The sequence below is a fragment of the Neophocaena asiaeorientalis genome, unplaced genomic scaffold, assembly GCF_003031525.2.
Source record: "Neophocaena asiaeorientalis asiaeorientalis breed wild unplaced genomic scaffold, Neophocaena_asiaeorientalis_V1.1 scaffold298, whole genome shotgun sequence".
Classification (NCBI taxonomy): Eukaryota; Metazoa; Chordata; class Mammalia; order Artiodactyla; family Phocoenidae; genus Neophocaena; species Neophocaena asiaeorientalis.
In genome coordinates, this window is record NW_020171997.1 from 208,215 (window position 1) to 230,476 (window position 22,262).

General features: G+C 39.9%; 1 protein-coding gene across 2 annotated transcripts in view; it reads right to left on the reverse strand.

Moving 5' to 3' along the window:
* SHC4 (SHC adaptor protein 4) overlaps positions 1-22,262 on the reverse strand; it is a 129,704-nt gene that overhangs the window by 6,054 nt on the left and 101,388 nt on the right. Inside the window, exons 10-12 of one of the 2 annotated variants that reach the window (XM_024748869.1) lie at positions 19,348-19,521; positions 14,506-14,513; positions 5,044-5,295 (exon numbers count right to left, since the gene is read on the reverse strand). In XM_024748869.1, the coding sequence (XP_024604637.1) occupies positions 5,044-5,295; positions 14,506-14,513; positions 19,348-19,521 (434 nt within the window). Of the gene's footprint in view, positions 1-5,043; positions 5,298-14,505; positions 14,514-19,341; positions 19,522-22,262 lie in introns of both variants that reach the window. The other variant, XM_024748859.1, reaches the window with a different exon arrangement.

A 22,262-nucleotide genomic window follows, 5' to 3' on the forward strand; every position in this document is an offset into this window, starting at 1 on the left:
GCTATAAAATTCCCTCTTAGAACTGCTTTTGCTGCATCGCATAGGTTTTGGGTCATTGCGTTTTCACTGTCATTTGTTTCTAGGTATTTTTTTATTTCCTGTTTGATTTCTTCAGTGATCTCTTGGTTATTTAGTAGTGTATTGTTTAGCCTCCATGTGTTTGCATTTTTTACAGATTTTTTTCCTGTAATTGATATCTAGTCTCATAGCGGTGTGGTCACAGAAGATACCTGATATGGTTTCAATTTTCTTAAATGTACTGTGGCTTGATTTGTGAACCAAGATATGATCTATCCTGGAGAATGTTCCATGAGCACTTGAGAATAAAGTGTATTCTGTTGTTTTTGGATGGAATGACCTATAAATATCAATTAAGTCCATCTTGTTTAAAATATCATTTAAAACTTATGTTTCCTTATTTATTTTCATTTTGTATGAACTGCCCATTGGTGAAAGTGGGGTGTTAAAGTCCCCTACTATGACTATGTTACTGTCGATTTCCCCTTTTATGGCTGTTAGCATTTGCCTTATGTATTGAGGTGCTCCTATGTTGGGTGCATAAGTATTTACAATTGTTGTATCATCATCTTGGATTGATCCCTTGATCATTATGTAGTGTCCTTCTTTGTCTCTTGTAATAGTTTTTATTTTAAAGTCTATTTTGTTTGATAAGAGAAATGCTACTCCAGCTTTCTTATGATTTACATTTGCATGGAATATCTTTTTCTATCCCCTCACTTTCAATCTGTATGTGTCCCTAGGTCTAAGTGGGTCTCTTGTAGACAGCAAATATTGTTTTTTTATCCATTCAGCCAGTCTATGTCTTTTGGTTGGAGCATTTAATCCATTTACATTTAAGGTAATTATCAATATGTATGTTCCTATTATCATTTTCTTCATTGTTTTGGGTTTGTTATTGTAGGTCTTTTCCTTCTTTTGTGTCTCCTGCCTAGAGAAGTTCCTTTAGCATCTGTTGTAAAGCTGGTTTGGTGGTGCTGAACTCTCTTAGCTTTCGCTTGTCCGTAAAGGTTTTAATTTCTCCATTGAATCTGAATGAGATCCTTGCTGGGTAGAGTAATCTTGGTTGTAGGTTTTTCCCTTTCATCACTTTAAATATGTCCTGCCACTCCCTTCTGGCTTGCAGAATGTCTGCTGAAAGATCAGCTGTTAATGTTATGGGGATTCCCTTGTATGTTATTTGTTGCTTTTCCCTTTCTTTCAATATTTTTTCTTTGTATTTAATTTTTGATAGTTTGATTAATATGTGTCTTGGCATGTTTCTCCTTGATTGATCCTGTATGGGACTCTCTGTGCTTCCTGGACTTGATTGACTATTTCCTTTCCCATATTAGGGAAGTTTTCAACTATAATCTCTTCAAATATTTTCTTAGTCCCTTTCTTTTCTTTTCTTCTGGGACCCCTATAAATTGAATATTGGTGCATTTAATGTTGTCCCAGAGGTCTCTGAGACTGTACTCAATTCGTTTCATTCTTTTTTCTTTATTCTGGTCTGTGGTAGTTATTTGCATTATTTAATCTTCCAGGTCATTTATCCATTCATCTGCCTCAGTTATTCTGCTATTGATTCCTCCTAGAGAATCATTAATTTCATTTATTGTGTTGTTCATCATTGTTTGTTTGCTCTTTAGTTCTTCTAAGTCCTTATTTAACCATTCTTATAGTTTCTCAATTCTATTTCCAAGATTGTGGATCATCTTTACTTTTACTATCATTACTCTGAATTCTTTTACAGGTAGACTGCCTATTTCCTCTTCATTTGTTAGGTCTGGTGGTTTTTACCCTGCTCCTTCATCTGTTGTGTGTTTTCCTGTCTTCTCATTTTGCTTAACTTACTGTGTTTGCAGTCTCCTTTTCACAGGCTGCAGGTTCATAGTTCCTATTTTTGGTGTCTGCTCCCAGTGGGTAAAGCTGGTTCAGTGGGTTGTGTAGGCTTCCTGGTGGACGAGACTGCTGCCTGTGTTCTGGTGGATGAGGCTGGATCTTGTCTTTCTGGTGGGCAGGACCGCGTCCGGTAGTGTGTTTTGGGGTATCTGAGAACGTAGTGTGATTTTAGGCAGTCTCTCTGCTAATGGGTGGAGTTGTGCTCCTGTCTTGCTAGTTGTTTGGCATGTGGTGTCCAGCACCGGAGCTTGCTGGTTGTTCAGTGGAGCTGGGTCTTAGCTTTGAGACAGAGAGCTGTGGGAGAGCTCCACCGATTGATATTACGTGGGGCCAGGAGGTCTCTGGTGGACCAATGTCCTGAACTTGGCTCCCCCACCTCAGAGGCTCAGGCCTGATACCTGGCCAGAGCACCAAGACCCTGTCAGCCACAAGGCTCAGAAGAAAAGAGAGAAAAAAGAAAGAAAGAAAGAAAAGAAAGAAAAAAAATAAGATAAAAATTTTTAAATAAAAAAGCTAAAAAGTAATTAAAAAAAATAAATTTAAAAAAAAGAAAGAAGAGAGCAACCAAACTAACAAACGAATCCACCAATGATAACAAGTGTTAAAAACTATACTAAAAAAAAAAAAAAAATGGACAGACAGAGCCCTAGGAGAAATGGTAAAAGCAAACCTATACGGAAAAAATCACACAAAGAAGAATAAACATTCACACTCACAAAAAGAGAATAAGGAAAAAAATATATATATATATACATATATATACATATATCTATATTTATAAAAAAGGAAGAGAGCCACCAAATCAATAAACAAATCTACCAATGATAATAAGCTCTAAATACTAAACTAAGATAAACATAAAACCAGAAACAAATTCGGTGCACTAAGCAAACCCCAAGTCTACAGTTGCTCCCAAAGTCCACCACCTCAATTTTGGGATGGTTCGTTGTCTATTCAGGTATTCCACAGATGCAGGGTACATGAAGCTGATTGTGGAGATTTAATCTGCTGCTCCTGAGGCTGCTGGGAGAGATATCCCTTTCTCTTCTTTGTTCGCACAGCTCCTGGGTTCAGCTGTGGATTTGGCCTTGCATCTTCATGTAGGTCGCCCTCTGGTTTCTGCTCTTCACCCAGACAGGAGTCAGTTAAAGGAGTGGCTAATTAGAGGCCTCTGGCTCAGTCAGGCCAGGTGGATGGAGGGGTACAGAATGCGGGGCGAGCCTGCGGAGGCAGAGGCCGGCGTGACGTTGCAACAGCCTGAGGTGCACCACGTGCTCTCCCGGGGAAGTTGTCTGTGGATCATGGGACCCTGGTAGTGGTGGGCTGCAGAGGCTCCCAGGAGGGGAGGTGTGGATAGTAACCTGTGCTTGCACACAGGCTTCTTGGTGGCTGCAGCAGCAGCCTTAGCATTTCATGGCCGTCTCTGGTGTCCATGCTGATAGCCGTGTCTCCTGCCCGTCTCCAGAGCTCGTTTAGGTGGTGCTCTGAATCCCCTCTCCTTGCGCACCCCGAAACAATGGTCTGTTGCCTCTTAGGCGTTCCAGACTTTTTCCTAGACTCCCTCCTGGCTAGCTGTGGCGCACTAGCCCCCTTCAGGTTGTGTTCACTCAGCCAACCCCAGTCCTCTCCCTGGGATCTGACTTCAGAAGCCCGAGCCTCAGCTCCCAGCCCCCACCCACCCTGGCGGGTGAGCAGACAAGCCTCTCAGGCTGGTGAGTGCTGGTCAGCACAGATCCTCTGTGCAGGAATCTCTCCGCTTTTCCCTCTACACCACTGTTGGTGCGCTCTCCTCCATGGCTCCGAAGCTTCCCCCCGATCCACGCCCCGTCTCCTCCAGTGAAGGGGCTTCCTAGTATGTGGAAACTTTTCCTCCTTCACAGCTCCCTCCCAGAGGTACAGGTCCCGTCCCTATTCTTTTGTCTCTGATTTTTATTTTTTCTTTTGCCCTACCCAGGTACATGGGGAGTTTCTTGCTTTTGGGAAGTCTGAGGTCTTCTGTCAGCATTCAGGAGGTGTTCTGTAGGAGTTGTTCCACATGTAGATGTATTTTTGATGTATTTGTGGGAAGGAAGGTGATGTCCACGTCTTACTCCTCTGCCATCTTTAAGGTCCCCTCCCATTACCTTTTTAAAGCAACTGTCATTCCCCGTTAGGAAAATGGTAAACACTGTCACCCAATCCAAATTTGCAAGCAACCTTTTTGCCATGTTACTTTTTGATACATTCTATCATATATATTCCTATAAATATTTTGCCTCATAAAAGTATGACCACCTCTGCTCTCTTTTGGTTATTATTTGCATGTAATATCTTTTTCCATCCTTTCACTTTCAGCCTATGTGTGTCCTTAAATCTAAAGTGAGCCTCCTATAAGTAGCATACATATAGTTGGATCCTGTCCATTTAGCTCTCCATCCAGTTATTCTGCATCTTTTGTTTGGGAAGTTTAATCCACTTACATTTATAGTAATTATTTATAGAGAAGAACTTACTATTACTATTGTGATAATTGTTTTTTGTCCAGGATCATTTCTGTCTACAGGTATCCTCCGCTCTAGCCATACCTCTTTTATTTAATACCATTCTACCGCTCTGGTTGCTCCTGTGATTCCTTCCTTATGCTCCAAATGTCTCCCTTTAAAACTTTTGCCCTCTTTCAAGGTTCCTCTTACACGTCAGACCCTGCAAGAAGCCTTTTCAGTTTGCCTCAATCAGAGCACCCCCTTCTATCCTGAGAAACACCATAATGCTTTGGTTGAACCATTCTTATGTTATTCATCCATAATTATTTAAGCATCTGTCTTATGAAATTATAAGCACCCTGAGAGCAAGGACTCTGTATGTGATACTGATCAATAGTTAACTATGAATCCCTGTACTTCCATGTAGGAGGTATTCATTTAACTCACTGAACTGCACTGAGAAGGGCAGAAAGAGGCTGTCCTCTAAGTGATCCTCTAGGGTGGCTCCCACTCAAACCCCTCCACTAGCCTCTATTTACCACTTCCTGCTCTAGCTGGAGGGTTCAAGAAAAAGTAAACCCTTAACCTTAAACACTCTTCAGTATCAGGCTTTAGACCTATCACTCAGAGTAACCTGAATCACAAGATCCTGTGAAACTCTAATGGGGGTCAATAATACCTTGCCTTCGGGATCCACCAGGAGAAGATGTTTTGCCTGGCCTCCCTGTAGCCCACTCAGCACATACTGGCCAGGAGATGTTGCACTCTCTCGAACCAAAAAGTCCCCATCCTTTACCAAGAGGCTCTCTGCTGCTTTCCTGCTCAGCTTGCCGTGGTAGCAGTCTTCATTCCGCAGCTGCTGCTTAATGTGTGGCAAAGAATGTGAGCTGGCAGGCTGGGCCGTGGCACCTGGCTGAACAGTTTCTGGTGCCTCTGAAGTCAAAATACAAAGAGAGACACCACCAAGTTACCTCCTCATCCATCCTTTTGTTCATTAATTCATTCACTCACCAGATATAATTTGAGGACCTACTGTGTGCCAGGCACTCTTTAAATAGTGCTATTTCTGGAACAAATGGGGTTTTTGTTTCTAGAATTTCCAACAGTCTCTAATTTAATGGTAGATCCAAACATTGCCTTTGGCTTCTGTTACCAGGAAAGCCTTGCCCAGGTGCAGTTTTCCTTTCAAATGAGAAATGGAACTGACCCATAAGAACTGCTTTCATAAGTGCAGAAAGAGTCTCTTTATGTCCTATGTTAAAGAGAAAGAGGTTTATGCTGTACCTGGACTATAGATAACTTCTAAAACATTCTCAAATGCTTTGAAAATGCCTACAGTAACTTTGGGCTATGCCCACTTTTTAATATTCAGCTTTTTCTTTTAAACCAAATTACTAACATGCTTCAGAGATGCTTCTGTCCATCAACTTTAAAGCCGTGCTGAAGCTTACAGCATTCCTAGTAAATGACCACCTTGCTGTTTGTGTAATTCCCCTGCCTGGACAAAGCAGAATTGATCAAGTAGAAGAAGGTAATCATCAGGGAGGCATGGCCTGAGGCAAGTTCCCACGGCTCTACAGAATAAATGTCATCCAGAGTTGAGAGCACTGGGGATGAGAAGGTACATCCAGGTAGCCTTTTATAGTATTATTGGTACTCATAGTAATAACAATTATTACGTAGCTCACATTTATTGAGTATGATAGGCACTGCTGCTCAATGCTTTACATATATTATCCTGTTTGGCTCTCAAAATTAGATGGGAAGGAAATGGATCTTTAAAAAGGTTAAATGACTTACCCAAAGTCACACTGCTAATATGTTGTAGATCTGCGATTTGAAATGAGATCTATCATCAGAGCCAAGGTTCTTAATCACCACACTCTAAAACTTGGCTTGGATGAGAAAGTCTTTTAATTTTCAAAACTGGTCTAGCCACTCTACCTCTGTATAACCCACAAAGGTCCCTAAATAGACAGCAAAGCTATCAGGATGATATACAGCATCTCTAGAAGTAATAACACAAAATTCTCAGGTCTGAATCCAGATAAAAGTTGTATGTTTGCTTATTTATGTATTTTTTTTTTTTTTTTTGGCTGTGCTGCACAGCATGCGTGATCTTAGTTCCCCAGTGAGGGACTGAACCTGTGCCCCCTGCAGTGGAAGCATGGAGTCCTAACCACTGAACAACCAAGGAATTCCCAAAAGTTGTATGTTTAATATGGCAAATTTACTAGGAAAATAACCATAGAAATCAGACTTTGTCTTTTTAAATTCAAAGGATCTTTTGCATAGAAACTAGCTTTCTCTTTATAAATGCAAAGGAATGTTTACATGTCCTTACACAAGGGTCTCACAAATGAGAAATCCTCTTGACTTTAAGTTTTATAACTTACACAAAACAAGTGCCCTGTAGACATAATCCAGTCTCCTATTAATATGTTAATAGTTTTGGCACTATTTAAGAACTTCTCTCTGCATATCACAATTTCAATGCAGCATTCATGAATATAACTTTTTCAAAATATCTTCAGTCTGTATCTAATGGCTAAACATATTCTCCTCTACAATCAGGTTCTTTCTATGGTTACCAGAAAAAGCCTGAAGAAATGTGTCCAGATTTGATGAATAATATTTGTAGTTGGCCTTAGTGCTGCCTGCTTTCAGGCATAATAGAGAACTTCTGATGAGTAGTTGTGTGTGTGTTTGTATACGTGAGAGAGAAAGTGTGTGAGTGTGAGGGAGATGCATGCATGTGTATGTAGGTGCACACATCTTAGTGCATGATGGTTTTTGGTTTATTCTGAGATTGTGGAGCACTCTTGGACAAGAACAAAACAAAAGAAAAACAGACATTATATCATCTTGAAAAGAGGCAATAGATCATGGGCCAGCCTGAGGATATGGACATTATTTTCCTAACACAGTTTCCCAAATTAGCACAATTTCAATCATCCAAACATTTGCTGAAAATATAACTTTTCTAAAAGCTGGGAGATTTTCAATCATCCAAACATTTGCTGAAAATATAATTTTTCTAAAAGCAGAATATCTAACATATTTTTTAAACTTTTGCTTTAAGTTTAAAAGTTACACATTTAAAAAAAATCTGGTAAACACAGAAAAACAAAGAAAATTAATCACTTTTCATCCTATCACCAAATACAACCACTCTTTAACATTGTGGTGCATTGTCTAGTATGGACTCCTTTTCATACATAAAGTTGACTTTGAAAAATATAATCATAATTTAAATACAGTTAATTATATATAATTTCCATATACTATTTAATGAATTATTAACTTGATATAATTATATTTACTCAGAAGTACTGACAGTTAAGGAAGCAACAAGGAAGGTTGCTTAAATCACTCTGGATTGAACTGAGATCAAAAAAGAAAAAAGTGACAGGAATCATGGAAGAAAATAATCATGTCATCTTGGAGTTCCCATTAGCAACTAAAGACACAGTGTCACAACCAGAAATTCAGGAAAACATAAGATATATATGAATATCCACACCCATATGTATCTGGTGAGTAAAACTTTTTGAAATGGGGGAATATGGTTTAAGGAAGAGAAAAAAATCTAACATCTAAAATCTGGATTAAACAATTGCAAGTAATTCCAATGAGAAAGAAAGAACAAGACATTTAAAGAAACCAATGTGAACTGTGAAGACAGCATATTCATGCATTCAATTTTTTTAAAGCACATGTAAATGGATTTTTTTTGACAGTATTGATCATTATACTAGCAAAGGACAGGGAAAAATTAGATGTCCATCAATAAGGGATTGGTTATACGAATTATGATTCACTCATACAATAGAATACTATAAAACAATTGAAAATAAAAACGGTTTATGCATCCCACATAGGAGCACCTAAATATATAAAGCAAATATTAACAGACCTGAAGGGAGAAATCAACAGCAATACAATTAGAGTATGGGACTTTAATACCCCACTTTCAAAAATAGATAGATCATTCACATAGAAAATCATAAGGAACACTGGACTTAAATTACACATTCGATCAGATTGACTTAACAGACATTTACAGAACATTCCATCCAAAAGCAAAAGAATACACATTCTTCTCAAGCATACATGGAACACTCCCCAGGAGAGATCACATGTTAGGCCACAAAACAAGTCTTAATAAATTTAAGGATATGGAAATCATATCAAGCATCTTTTCCAACCAAAGTGGTATGAAACTAGAAATCAATTACAAGAAGAAAATTGGAAAATTCACAAATACATGGAGATTAAAAAACATGCCACTGAACAACCAATGGATCAAAGAAGAAATCAAAGGAGAAGTCAGAATATAACTTGAGGCAAGTAATTTAATTGAAAATTAAAATATTTTGAGACAAATGAAAACTATGTACCAAAACTTATGGGATGCAGCAAAGACAGTTCTAAGAGTCAAGTTTTTAGCAATTAACACCTCCATAAGAAAAATGAAAGATTGCAAATAAACAACCTAACTTTACACCTCAAGGAACTATAAAATGAAAAACAAACTAAGCCCAAATTTAATAGAAGGAAAGAAAAAAACAAAGATCAGAACAGGAATAAATGAAATAGAGAGTAAAAATACAATAGAAAAGAAACTAAGCTGGTTTTTTAAACGATAAACAAGCAAACCTTTAGCTAGACTGACCAAGAACAAAGAGAGAGGACTCAAATAAATAAAATCAGAAAAGAAAAAGGAGACATTACAAATGATACCACACAAATACAAAGGATCATAAGAGACTACTCTGAACAATTTTATGCCAACAAATTGGATAACTTAGAAAAAATGGATAGATTTAGATCCCTAAAAACATACAACCCACTAAGACAATCATGAAGAAATAGAAAATCTGAACAGAAGAATTACTAATAAGAAGATTGAACAACTAATCAAAAACCTTCCAACAAAAAAAAAAGGTCCACAACCAGATGGCTTCATTAGGGAATTCTACCAAACATTTAAAGAGTAATTAATATCAATTCTTCTCAATCCCATCCAAAAAATAGGAGGGAACATTTCCAAACACATTTTACAAGCCCAGTGTTACACTACTACCAAAACCAAACAAGGATACCACAAGAACAGAAAATTACAGGCCAGTATCACATGTGAACATAGATGCAAGAATCCTCAACAAAATATTAACAAACCAAATTCAACAATACATTAAAAGCATCAAGTGGCATTTATTCCAGGTATAAAAGATCAGGAACAAGACAAGGATGCCCATTCTCACCACTTTTATTCAACATAGTATTGGAAGTCCTAGCCAGAGCAATTAGGCAAGAAAAATAAATAAAAGACATCCAAATCAGAAAGGAAGAAGTAAAACTGTCCTATTTGCAGGTGACATTATATATAGAAAACCTTAAAACTCCACCAAAAAAAGAGAAACTGTTAGAACAAATAAACAAAGTCAGTAAAGTTGCAGGATACAAAATTAATACATAAAAATTACTTGCATTTCTATACACCAATAAACTATCAGAGAAATTAGGAAAACAATCCCATTTATGATAACTTCAAAAAGAAAAAGATACTTAAGAATAAACTTAACCACGGAAGTGAAAGATCTATACACTGAAAACTATAAGACATTGATGAAAGAAACTGAAGAAGATACAAACAAATGGAAAGAAATTTTGTGTTCATGGATTAGAATAATTAACATTTTTTAAATGTCCATACTACCCAAAGCAATCTATAGATTCAATACAATCCCTATCAAAATTTCAATGGGGGCTTCCCTGGTGGCGCAGTGGTTGAGAGTCCACCTGCCGATGCAGGGGACACGGGTTCATGCCCCGGTCCGGGAAGATCCCACATGCCGCGGAGTGGCTGGGCCCGTGAGCCATGGCTGCTGAGCCTGCGTGTCCAGAGCCTGTGCTCTGCAATGGGAGAGGCCACAGCAGTGAGAGGCCCATATACCGCAAAAAAAAAAATTTTTTTCAATGGCATTTTTCACAGAAAAAGAATAAACAATCCTAAAACTTGTATGGAACCACAAAAAATCTCAACTAGCCAAAGCAATCCTGAGAAAGATGGATAAAGCTGAAGGCATGGTGTGTCCTGATTTCAAACTATATTACAAAGCTATAGTAATCAAAGCAGTATGGTATTGGCATAAAAACAGACACATAGATCAACAGAACAAAACAGAGAACCAAGAAATAAATCCATACATATAGGGTCAATTAATTTACAACAAAGGAGCCAAGAACAGACAATGGGGACAGGATAGTCTCTTCAATAAATGGTGCTGGGAAAACTGGACAGCCACGTGTAAAAGAATGAAACTGGATGCCTATCTTGCACCATACACAAAAATCAACTCAAAATGGACTAAAGACTTGAACATAAGACCTGAAATCATAACACTCCTAGAAGAAAACAAGGGGTAAGCTCCTTGACATCAGTCTTGGCGATGTTTTTTTGGATTTGACACCAAAAGCAAAGGCAAAGAAAGCAAAAACAAGCAAGCTGGGACTACATCAAACCAAAAGTTTGCACAGCCAAGGAAACCATCAACAAAAGGAAAAGGCAACCTACAGAATGGGAAAAAATATTTGCAAATCATTTATCTGATAAGGGGTTAATATCCAAAATATATAAAGAACACATACAACTCAATAGCAAAAAAAACAATCCAATTAAAAAATGGGCAGAGGAACTGAATAGACATCTTTCCAAAGAAGACACACAAATGGCCAACAGGTATATGAAAAGATGCTCAATATCACTAATCATCAAGAAAATGAAAATCAAACCACATGAAATATCACCTCACACCTGTTAGAATGGCTATCATCAAAAAGACAAGAGGTTAAGTGTTGGTGAGAAAAGAGAACGCTTGTGCACTATTAGTGAGAATGTAAATTGGTGCAGCCATATGGAAAACAGAATGAAGGTTCTTCAAACATTCTTTTAAAAAACTGCCATATGATCCAGCAATTCCACTTCTGGGTATATATCTGAAGGGAATGAAATCACTATCTCGAAAAGATATCCACATCCCCATGTGCACTGAAGCATCATTTCTGACAGCCAAGACATGGAAACAATCTAAGTATCTACTGGCAGATGAATAGATGATATAAATACACAGTGGAATATGATTAAGCCATAAAAAAGAAGGAAGTCCTGCCTACTGCAACAAGGATAGACCTTGAAGGCATTATGCTAAATAAAGTAAGTCAGACAGAGAAAGACACTGTGTGATCTCACTTATATGTGGAATCCAAAAAAACAGAACTCATAGAAACAGAAAACAGATGGGTGATTGCCAGAGACAGAGAGTGAGGGATGGGGGAAATGCTAAAAAGGTGCAATCTTCTAGTTATAAGATAAATAAGTTCTGGGGATGTAATGTACAACAAGGCAACTATAGTTAACAATTCTGTATTGCATATTTGAAAGTTGCTGAGAGTAGATCTTGAAAGTTCTCATCACAAAGAAAAAGAAACTAACTATGTGAGGTGATGGATGTTAACTAAACTTAGCGTGGTAATCATTTTGCAATATATATGTATATATATCAAATCAGTATGTTGCATACCTTAAACTAATACAATGCTATATGTCAAATTTTATCTCAATAAAACTGGAAAAAAGAAAACTACAAAATATTATGTGCTACTTTGGACAAATCTCTAAAATAGAGGAGTGAAAAAGAACAAGTACAGAAGGGGATACTCCATTTAGTTTTAAAGAAGGATGATTAGATAGATAGATTGATCATTAGATCTATCTGTAGACAGACAGCGGTACATAAGTAGATAGCTAAATACTTAACCATGCATTAACATTTTGGAAGTAGTCAGAAGGAACTCTTAATATCTTAGGGAACTATATATGGTGTTAAGCCTTGGGAAAGTATATATTTTAAAATAGCATTATTTATTATTTCGATTTCTTCTATGAGTATTTGTATTACTTTTTAATTAAAAACACTGTTTATATTGGGCTTCCCTGGTGGCGCAGTGGTTGAGAGTCTGCCTGCTGATGCAGGGGACACGGGTTCGTGCCCCGGTCCAGGAAGATCCCACATGCCGCAGAGCAGCTGGGCCCGTGAGCCATGGCCACTGAGCCTGCGCGTCCGGAGCCTGTGCTCCACAACGGGAGAGGCCACAACAGTGAGAGGCCCGTGTACCGCAAAAAAAAAAAAAAACACTGTTTATAGAATAAAAAATGTATACAAGAGTCAAGATAGCCACCTAACTAAAGGGAAAATCAGAAGAGGGATATACTTTTGTGAGAAAAGTGTCAGGGTTGGGGGACAATCCTCAGTTTTCTGTTGTGGGAAGCAAAGCCTACCCTTTTCTCCCCACGTGTTATAAGACTCCATCTCTGATTCTGGAGGACCATAAGCAGTCTCTTTATGCAAGTAGTTATATTTTATAAAATCGCCAGAACACTGATTTAGTGAAAACGGAACCACTGCCCCTAGGACAAATGCAGGGTTAGGTTCTACCAAGCTTCAGGTCACAATATTTTTATCAATCAATCAATCATTACATAAACTTGTTTTATGTGTGTTTGGGTTTAGACACCTTATGTAGTATATATTGTTGATTTAATAACACTAAACTCATGGCCAACAGCACTGTAACTCATGCTTGAACTCAGCTTATCTAAGACACATATTTTCTCTGTAAGGCACATCACAGCCTTCTTGCACTTAGGAACACTAGACAGCACTTCAGCACTACACTTGGGGGTCATTTTAAACAGCAAGGGCATCAAGAGGTAGCACAAAAATGTGGGAAATGTGGCACTAAGTAGACCACAAAAGTTCACTTGTTTACAGTATGAGCTGAAACAAGAAAGCAGAGTGTCGCCTTGTTTGACCTCAGCTGGGAATGTGCACATTGGGTGACACAAAATTTCTGTTGCTTTGCACATATCCACAAATGACCACAAACGTGCCATGAGTACTGATTCTGGGATTACAAATAAATCTTAGCAAGTAAGCAAATTTTCAAATATGGAACCCACAAATTATGAGAATCAACTGTATATTATTTATCAGTATGGATTACTGGGTGTGTGAAAACTATAAAATAGAAATTTATCGCGTTACTGAGGGGAAAAATACATTCACCTCTATAAAGTGTCTAGAAAGTTGGTTAAATAAGATGTTAACATAAAATGTTAAGCCTAAGTGAAAGATCGAGGTGGTACTAAGAAAAAAAATTAATCTGTAATACAAAGGAAAAATTACATGTCTATTAAGATATATTAAAAAGCCACAGTAATGCATATATAGTAATTAATATACTGGTATACAACAAGCAAGTGGGCCAATATAAAAAGCAGAATAAAGGCCCAGAAACAGATTTACACATGTAGAAGGAATCTAGTAAAATGGAGAGTGGCACTAGAGAAAGAGGACATTATTTAGTCCATGTTGTTTGGAAAATTAGATCACTTTCATAGATAAAATTAAGTTAGACCCCCTATGTCATAGAAAATATAAAGTTCAAGTGAAATAAATATTTTATTTGGAAATAAAACTATAAAGGCAATAGAAGAAAATGTAGTACAAGCTAGATAAAGAGGAGGAAATTTAATCCAAAGACTGTAGAAGGAAGACATAATAAAGATAAAAAATGGAAGTCAATGAAACAGAAAACAAAAAAAATAGAAAAAAATTAAAACAAAATCTGGGTCCTTTGGAAACAACAGTTAAATTAATAAATCTCAAAGAACAGTGATCAAGGAAAAAACAACACAGAAATTACAAATAACAGGAAAGAGAGAAGGCATTCTTCATGCAATAAAAGGACAGTGAAGGAATATTATGGGAAATTTCACGTAGAACTGACTCTAAATGGACAGAGTGAAATCCTACTAAGTTTTTAAGGAAGATACATTGCCAAAGAAATGACAATCCCTTCTTGTCTATGGCTTTTTGGCCTCTAAAGCAAACTCCAATCTCTGAAACCCACATCAACAGGAAATAAGCTGTACAAGTGGTGAAGCCCCAAGAAAGGCACTTTCTCCAACATCTACTTTAGATGGACACACGAAGGATAACAGCAGGAACAACCCAGATAACAATGGACAAGGAGATTCCTCCCATAACACTGAACCAGAGGCCAAGCAAATCACTTTCTCCACTTCCGGCTCAGGGAGTCTTCACAATTACTGCCTGGCAGGATTTGGTAATCATTATGGACCAATGACCACTGTGTGTTTTGCCTGCTTCCCTTTTGTGAATGTGGGTTTTTATTGAGGCTATCTTATTCCTCTTCCACCACTAATTTTGGGTGTGGAAGAGGGCAGACAACTTGGCAAATAGTAAGGATTCTCATCCAATCTTGATTGAGAGGACTTCATATCACTCAGATGTCACAGACTTTAGGCTGGATGCTGTAACTGTTTGGGGTATTTGCAAGGTCTCCCTTTGGGAGAAGGCATATGTTCTAAGTGAAAAGAAGAGCTCATGCATGTTTGAGTGGCAGAAAGGTATGCAGTGGCAGGGACAGTTAATTGTGTGCCAATATCTATTCTCCCTTTCATTACATTATGGAATTCCTAATTTTTAGCTGGGCACATGGCCACCCAGCTAGAGTAATGTGAAGCTAGGTATGGCCCCATGTCTAAGTTCTGCCAACGGCAGGTAAGAACAAATGATGTCTGCCGCTTCTGGGTCATGTCCTTTAAAGAAACATGTGTGCACTCCACGTGCCTTTCTTACTTCCCACTGGCTGAATACAGATGGGATGGTGAGAGCTCAAGCTTTTAGACTAAAGATAGAAGACCTTAGACCAAACTGAAGCTCTTAGACCAGAGGTGGAAGCCAAGTGTCACAATGGCAAAGCTGTCCCACCAGTCCTATACCATCCATCTTTGGGCTATTAGCTAAAATAAATAAACTTCAGTCCTTTTTACACTATGGGATTTAGGGGGGTTTCTTTGTTATGGAAGCTAAGACTGAAACTAATAATAAATCAATACAAAAATTAGTTTCAGTACTAATGGTTTCCTTCTGCCATGTTTGATCAGACTAAAGATTGTGTTAGAGCTTTTTCTATGTTGGCAGTGTGACAGGATGAATTGAGGAGCCCTGAAGGCATACTTGAGATATATTAGGTTCATGTCTCTGGATTTGTTTTTGTTTTGTTTTACTGAACTAATTAGTAACTAATCTGGGTAAGGGAGGCTAAGTATGCTTAAAGAAGATAAAGAGGATTTTTGCAGGAGGAAGGAAAGAAACAGGAGGAAACATTAGGGGGGGAACGTTAAGAGGTGTATTTAAGACATTCTGCAGGACGTTATATATAAAGTTATCCCTACTCCATCTTACTAGATTTTCTTAAATCAACATTATTTATACTTTTGGAGTTGGAGTTAACTTTTTTTGGAGGGAGCAGTGATACACTGAAATTAACCTCAAAGGGGTAGCAAGAAGTCCAGGAGGGCTATGGTACATTAAATCCCAAATGGAAATAAAGAGTGAGAGAGAACCAGAGGCCTAAATTATTAAACATATTGCCACCAAGGCAGGGAGAGGGAAAAAGGATGAAAAAAGAAAGAGGCTAGAATCAATGAAAATGCATTTTGACATTATAGTTTTAGACAGAACAAGCCTTACTCACTTTCAACTAATGACAGGAATGTTATTATGGATTAATTTTGCCTTTCATATTATTGAATTGTCTATGACAAGAGGCAAAGTTTCTTTGCTTGAGTTATAACGATTTTTTAAAATTTATTTATTTAATTTATTTATTTTTGGCTGCATTGGGTCTTCATTGCTGCACGTGGGCTTTCTCTAGTTGCGGCGACCGGGGGCCACTCTTCGTTGCAGTGCACAGCCTTCTCAGGGCGGTAGCTTCTCTTGCTGTGGAGCATGGGCTCTAGGAGCGTGGCTTCAGTAGTTGTGGCTCGCAGGCTCAACGGTTGTGGTACATGAGCTTAGTTGCTCCGCAGCACGTGGGATCTTCCCAGACCAGGGCACAAACCCATGTCCCCTGCATTGGCAGGCAGATTCTCAACCACTGCGCCACCAGGGAGGTTCCATAACGATTTTTAACACTGAAGATTTGCTTATAAAGGAACTGGAGTTGTAAATCAAGGAATATCCCAGATTACATAATTTGGGCCACCCACTAAATGTATTTTCTAATAAAATATTGTTGCTTTGGGGCTTCCCTGGTGGCACAGTGGTTGAGACTCTGCCTGCTAATGCAGGGGACACAGGTTCGAGCCCTGGTCTGGGAGGATCCCACATGCCGCGGAGTGACTAGGCCCGTGAGCCACAACTACTGAGCCTGCGCGTCTGGAGCCTCTGCTCCACAACAAGAGAGGCCATGACAGTGAGAGGCCCGCGCTCCGTGATGAAGAGTGAACCCCGCTTGCCCCAACTAGAGAAAGCCCTCGCACAGAAACGAAGACCCAACACAGCAAAAATAAATAAAAAATAAATTAATAAACTCCTACCCCCAACATCTTAAAAAAAAAAAATTGTTGCTTTGAAAAGTCCATGAAATGGAAGCTATTGAGTGTATGCTCTTATAAAGTTATTTCCAAAACCTGAGGTCCAAGGCAGGCGGGGTGGAAGGGACTAAATTGGGAGACTGGGACTGACATATACACACTACTATATATAAAATAGATAACTAATAAGGACCTACTGTACAGCACAGGGAACTCTACTCAATTCTCTGCAATGGCCTATATGGTAAAAGAATCTAAAAAGAGTGGATACATGTATATGTATAACTGATTCACTTTGCTGTACACCTGAAACCAACACAACACTGTAAATCAACTATACCCCAATAAAAATAAAACTATATTTGAATAAATACAATTATTTTTTTTTTGCTGTACGCAGGCCTCTCACTGTTGTGGCCTCTCCCGTTGCAGAGCACAGGCTCCGGACGCGCAGGCTCAGCGGCCATGGCTCACGGGCCCAGCTGCTCCATGGCATGTGGGATCTTCCCAGATCGGGGCACGAACCCGTGTCCCCTGCATTGGCAAGTGGACTCTCAACCACTGCACCACCAGGGAAGCCCGAATAAATACAATTATTTAACCTAAAAAACAAACAAACAAAAAAAAACCCCTGGGGTCCAGAAACTTTTTTTCAAAACACTGTCCCTCTAACATATATTAGCTATCCACACAGGCTACTCCACATTAAACAGTTAAATTCACTGCAGAAATCTGTATTCATTGCATATCCCATCATCCATGGCACAAGGTGCTCTCTGTGGTGGACATGGAGATGCACTACCCAGATCCCACTTCAAGGAAGGACCAAGTACCCCAGGTGCTTTACTGGGGCTGGTCTCCAGCTGACCATACCTTCAGGGTCTGCCTCAGCTGCAGAGAGCTGCTTGCCCAATGGCTTGCCCTCCTTCATGGCCCACATCCAAAGACTGAGATAAGTGGGGCTAAAAGGCCCTGCCCTTGGGCCCAATGTGGGGCAACTCTGACGGGCCCCCACATGCTCTCTGTAGGGTTGGCTGAGGCTTTGTCAGGCCTGCATGGTTGCTCCACCTCTCCCTCTGCCCAAGCCTGCTTTCTTCCCCTCCCTTCCTGGTACTGATCCCAATAAAGACCCTGCATGCCCAGCTCCAACTCAGAGTCTGCTTCTGGAGAACCCAACTGGGTTGTTTGGTCGCCAAGAGTGATCTTGGAAAGCTTGCAAGAAGATGGCCTACTTGCCACCTGGCTGGTAATGAAACCTTTGTCTCAGTCTAGAGAGTTAAGGTGGTCAAGTGAAGCTCAGCCTCAGCAAAATCTCCTTCCAAACTTTATTGTCACTGCAGCCACACTAGCTGGAAAGTCACCCTTGGCAGTCTAGAGTGACCTCCTGGGCTAGTGAAAGGACTTTCTCAGCGATTGATTCTCTACCTTTGGAGTGAGCCAAATCTGACACCAATCTCTGAACCCAACAAGATCCAGTACTTTATGAAAAGCATTTTTTAATTTATTTTTTAGTTGATTGTAGGCTTTTGGCTTGTTTTGCTTTTATTTATTTATGTTCCTGTTTATGGACTTACCCCTGGAAGCAATCTGGCAGGAAAATGATGTTTGTCTTACTGTATTTTACTCACAGTACCTAGTTGAAGAAAGAAGTCACCTTATTTTAGTGCTATATAGATGACTTACTAAGGGGTTTTGAAATGAATAAAATTAACAACATCACTAAACAGAGTTGGAACAGTGGCCATTGTTCCCCATGCAAACAAACAAATTCAAAATTATCTCCTGGCTTTGACAGCCCTTCCTTCAGCAAAAGCACACAGCAGAAAGCAAAAGTTGGAGTCAATTTAAAGTGTTTGCAAAGATTATTCAAAATCAAAGTTCCAAAACCTTGAAATCCGTAACATCGCCACAAAGTTCTAACTTTTAATAACTGTGGTGAGGGATTGAGGTAAGAAAGAATACTTTTAACTCTCTGAAAAATGAGGCCAAGGAAATAGCGTTCTTTAAAATGAGAGACAGTATAGTGAGTTGAACAGTGGCCCCCAAAAGATATGCTCAAGTCCTGATCCCTGGTACCTGCATATGTGACCTAATTTGGAAAAAGGGTCTTTGCACATGTAATTAAGTTAAGGATCACGAGATGAGATCTTCCTGGATTTTGGGCCTACCTATAAGAGAAAGGTGTTGTCCTGTAAGAGAAAGAAGAGGGAGATTTGAGACACAGGGGTAAGGCCATGTGAAGACGAGGGCAGAGATTGGAGTGACATGTCTACAAGCTAAGGAACACCAAGAATTGCTGGCAGCCACCAGAAGCTAGGAGAGCAACATGAAACCAGTTCTCCTCCAGAGCCTCCAAAAGGAGCCAACCCTGCTGCCCTCTTGATTTAGGACTTCTGGCCTCCATAACTGTGAGAGAATGCATTTCTCTTGTTTTAAGACACCCAGTTTGTGGTAACTTGTTACAGCAGCACAGGAAACTAATACAGGCAATGAGAAGCCACTTACTTTCACGGTACCATAGGGTCCCCAGTGGGTGAGCTCGACTTTGATTTCCGGCAGAGCCCAGCGTGCTTTGAAGAGTCTGCGTATTGATGTAGCAGGGGTCGTCGAAGAGATCCACTCGGCACGCGGGCTTCATCAATGACGTGTCTCTTTGGGACTGTACCCCTCTCTCGTGTGCATTACCTATAGTGAGTAAAGATCAATGTACGGTGTTTTTGCTTTGGAAACAAGAAATAAAATCACGTTTGAGTCCAGAATTGACAGGAAGGGAAAAGCCATGCCCACCCCATGCAAGGATTGAATATTGACTTTGAGATTTCACCTGTAAAAACAAAATAAGCACAAGTCTTTGAGAGAAAGCACCCTCTTTTGGCCTCCCTGCCCCTCCCTGCCCGTCCCTCAGCTGACCCTTTGCTTCAACAGCAGACAGCAGACAAACCAGGAAGATGTGAAAGAGGAAGAGCCAGCGGAGGAAGGACGCTGACCGGACAGCAAACAGCACAAACCCGTACACGACACCGCTCAGAGCTGCAGCCCAGGAACCAAGAAAACCACACGTGCCGTGTGGAACTTGAATATCTACTAGTTATTGCAACCGCTTTTCAAAATACTCGTTACTTAATTTTAAATTATTAAGAGTGGGAAGTCTGTCTTCCCTTTATTGCCAAAGTTTCGTTTCGCCAAGCACAGCCCTGCACCAGCTGCTGATGTTCATTCTGTCATCTAATGGAAAGAACTCACCCCTCAGGTTACGTCCTCTGTCCCCTTACTCTGCCTTCTCCTCTCCATTCTATTCCATACATGTGGCCAAAATGATCTTTTTACAACTGAAAATCTGATCCTACTTCTCAGAGGTTTAAAAACATTCACTGCTTCCCACTGCTCTTGGGATACAACTCAAACTCTTCAACAAGCCCCAGGCCCTGCTCCCGGGCACCCAGCTTCCATTGCAACCCTGTCCTCCCCAGTCTCTGCCCCTGCTCACATCAGCCTTCTTGCATTAGAATCCCCACTGTAAGGCCATCTTCTCTGATTGACATGCCCCCTTCCCTCCCCTTCTCCAGCACCCTCATCCTTCGGTGAGGTCAGTTTAAACATCTGTTTCTCAAGAGAGCCTTCCCTGACTTTCTCAGACTGGACTATGTCTCTCTGCTTCCCTCTGAAGCCCAGACCACAAGAGTACTTAATTCTATTATGTTATTGTTTCTTAATATCTGTACTGCATCTAGACTGCATGTTCTACGAAGACACACATCCTGTCTTGCTGACAGCTGCAGCCCCTGCCTCTAGCATATGCCTGGAACACATTATCACATCAACAAATAGTTACGGCTTGAATGGATTACAGCACCATATTTCACTACCTGACGGCATGAAGTACTTTGTACCATTCAACTGGTCCTGTCCTGAGAATGCCAGGACAGAATGTTTTTGTCTTTCTGTTTACACAAGTACCTTTATAGTTTTGGCCATACATATACAAGATCCCCGTGAGGCTGCACCTAAAGCAGTGACATTGTTATTTCATTGTCTTACCGTAAAACATCAGTCCTTCCAGTCAACTAAACCCCTTCAAAGGACCAACGTCCCACTGGATTTCACAGCATGGTGAAGAGTGCTGTGATTCTTATAACACAAGTATGGAAACCTAAGAATACATCAGATAGGGGGAGCCCAGTCAAGACTACAGTCCTACCATCTGCTCCTCCTTTGCTCCTCTCTGTCCGGTCCTGCCTGTCACCCTGTCCCACGTCATAATCTGTACGTGGAATATTCTGAGGGAAGGGTGGGATTTGACAGAGGAAGGGGCAATAGGGCCCCTCGTTTCTTTGTTGCTTTTGGCAACATATTTCCATTTACTTTTTTAAGTGGATTTATGAAATATGTTATCCAGTTTAAACTAAACTTACTTTCACAAATGGACAAGTGGCTAAAGGATCACTGCAAAAAGATCAAGGATTGAAGATCATTCTTTTACTGAGTACAGGCTCCTCCTTAGCTACACTCTGAGCTTATGAACAAGAATAATCTAATTAGATCAGAACTTCGGCCTCCTAACAGTTAAAATTATCAAGATTGAAATGTGGATTTATGTCTGTTTTCTTTATCAATAATGCCCTAAATGTATACCAGACCTTGAGATATTACCTAATGATAGTATTCAGCCACTATAACTAGCGAGACAATTTTTAAAAATGTCTATCATTAACTGAAATTTTCTATTTCTGTGTGTGTTTTATAATACATGCATAATATATTAGCACAGTGTAGAGAACTGATGCATGACTGAATTAATATTTATTTAGGAGTGCCTGCTCATAAAAAGTTACTGAGGGCTTCCCTGGTGGCGCAGTGGTTGAGAGTCCGCCTGCCAATGCAGGGGACACGGGTTCATGCCCCGGTCTGGGAAGATCCCACATGCCGTGGAGCGGCTGGGCCCTGGAGCCTGTGCTCCGCAACGGGAGAGGCCACAACAGTGAGAGGCCCGTGTACCGCAAAAAAAAATAAAAAATTTACTGAAAGTGGAATATGATGAACAGTATTTGTAAGAAGTCTGCTTCTAAATTAACATGGACCTGGGTTCCACAGATCCCTGTGGTATCTCTTACTATTTGTGTGGCCAGGGGCAAGTTACTTAACCTCTCTGTCAGTTTTCATACCTGTAAAATGGGGATGCCGAGCTTAAAATACATTGTGAGGATTAAATGAAAGAATGTGGGTAAGCCCCTCACTGAGCATAGTGCCTGCCTTGCAGCAGGCGTTCTTCTCACTGTTCAGTTGTGTGTCTACTGGGCCTCTCTGCACATGACACTTATCTCTTGCTGTAATATCCTTCCCATCCATTTCTTGACCTAACTCCTATTTGTCCTTTAAGATTCTGCTCTGAATCCCCCTCCTTCAGGAAGCTTTCCACTGAGTCCTCC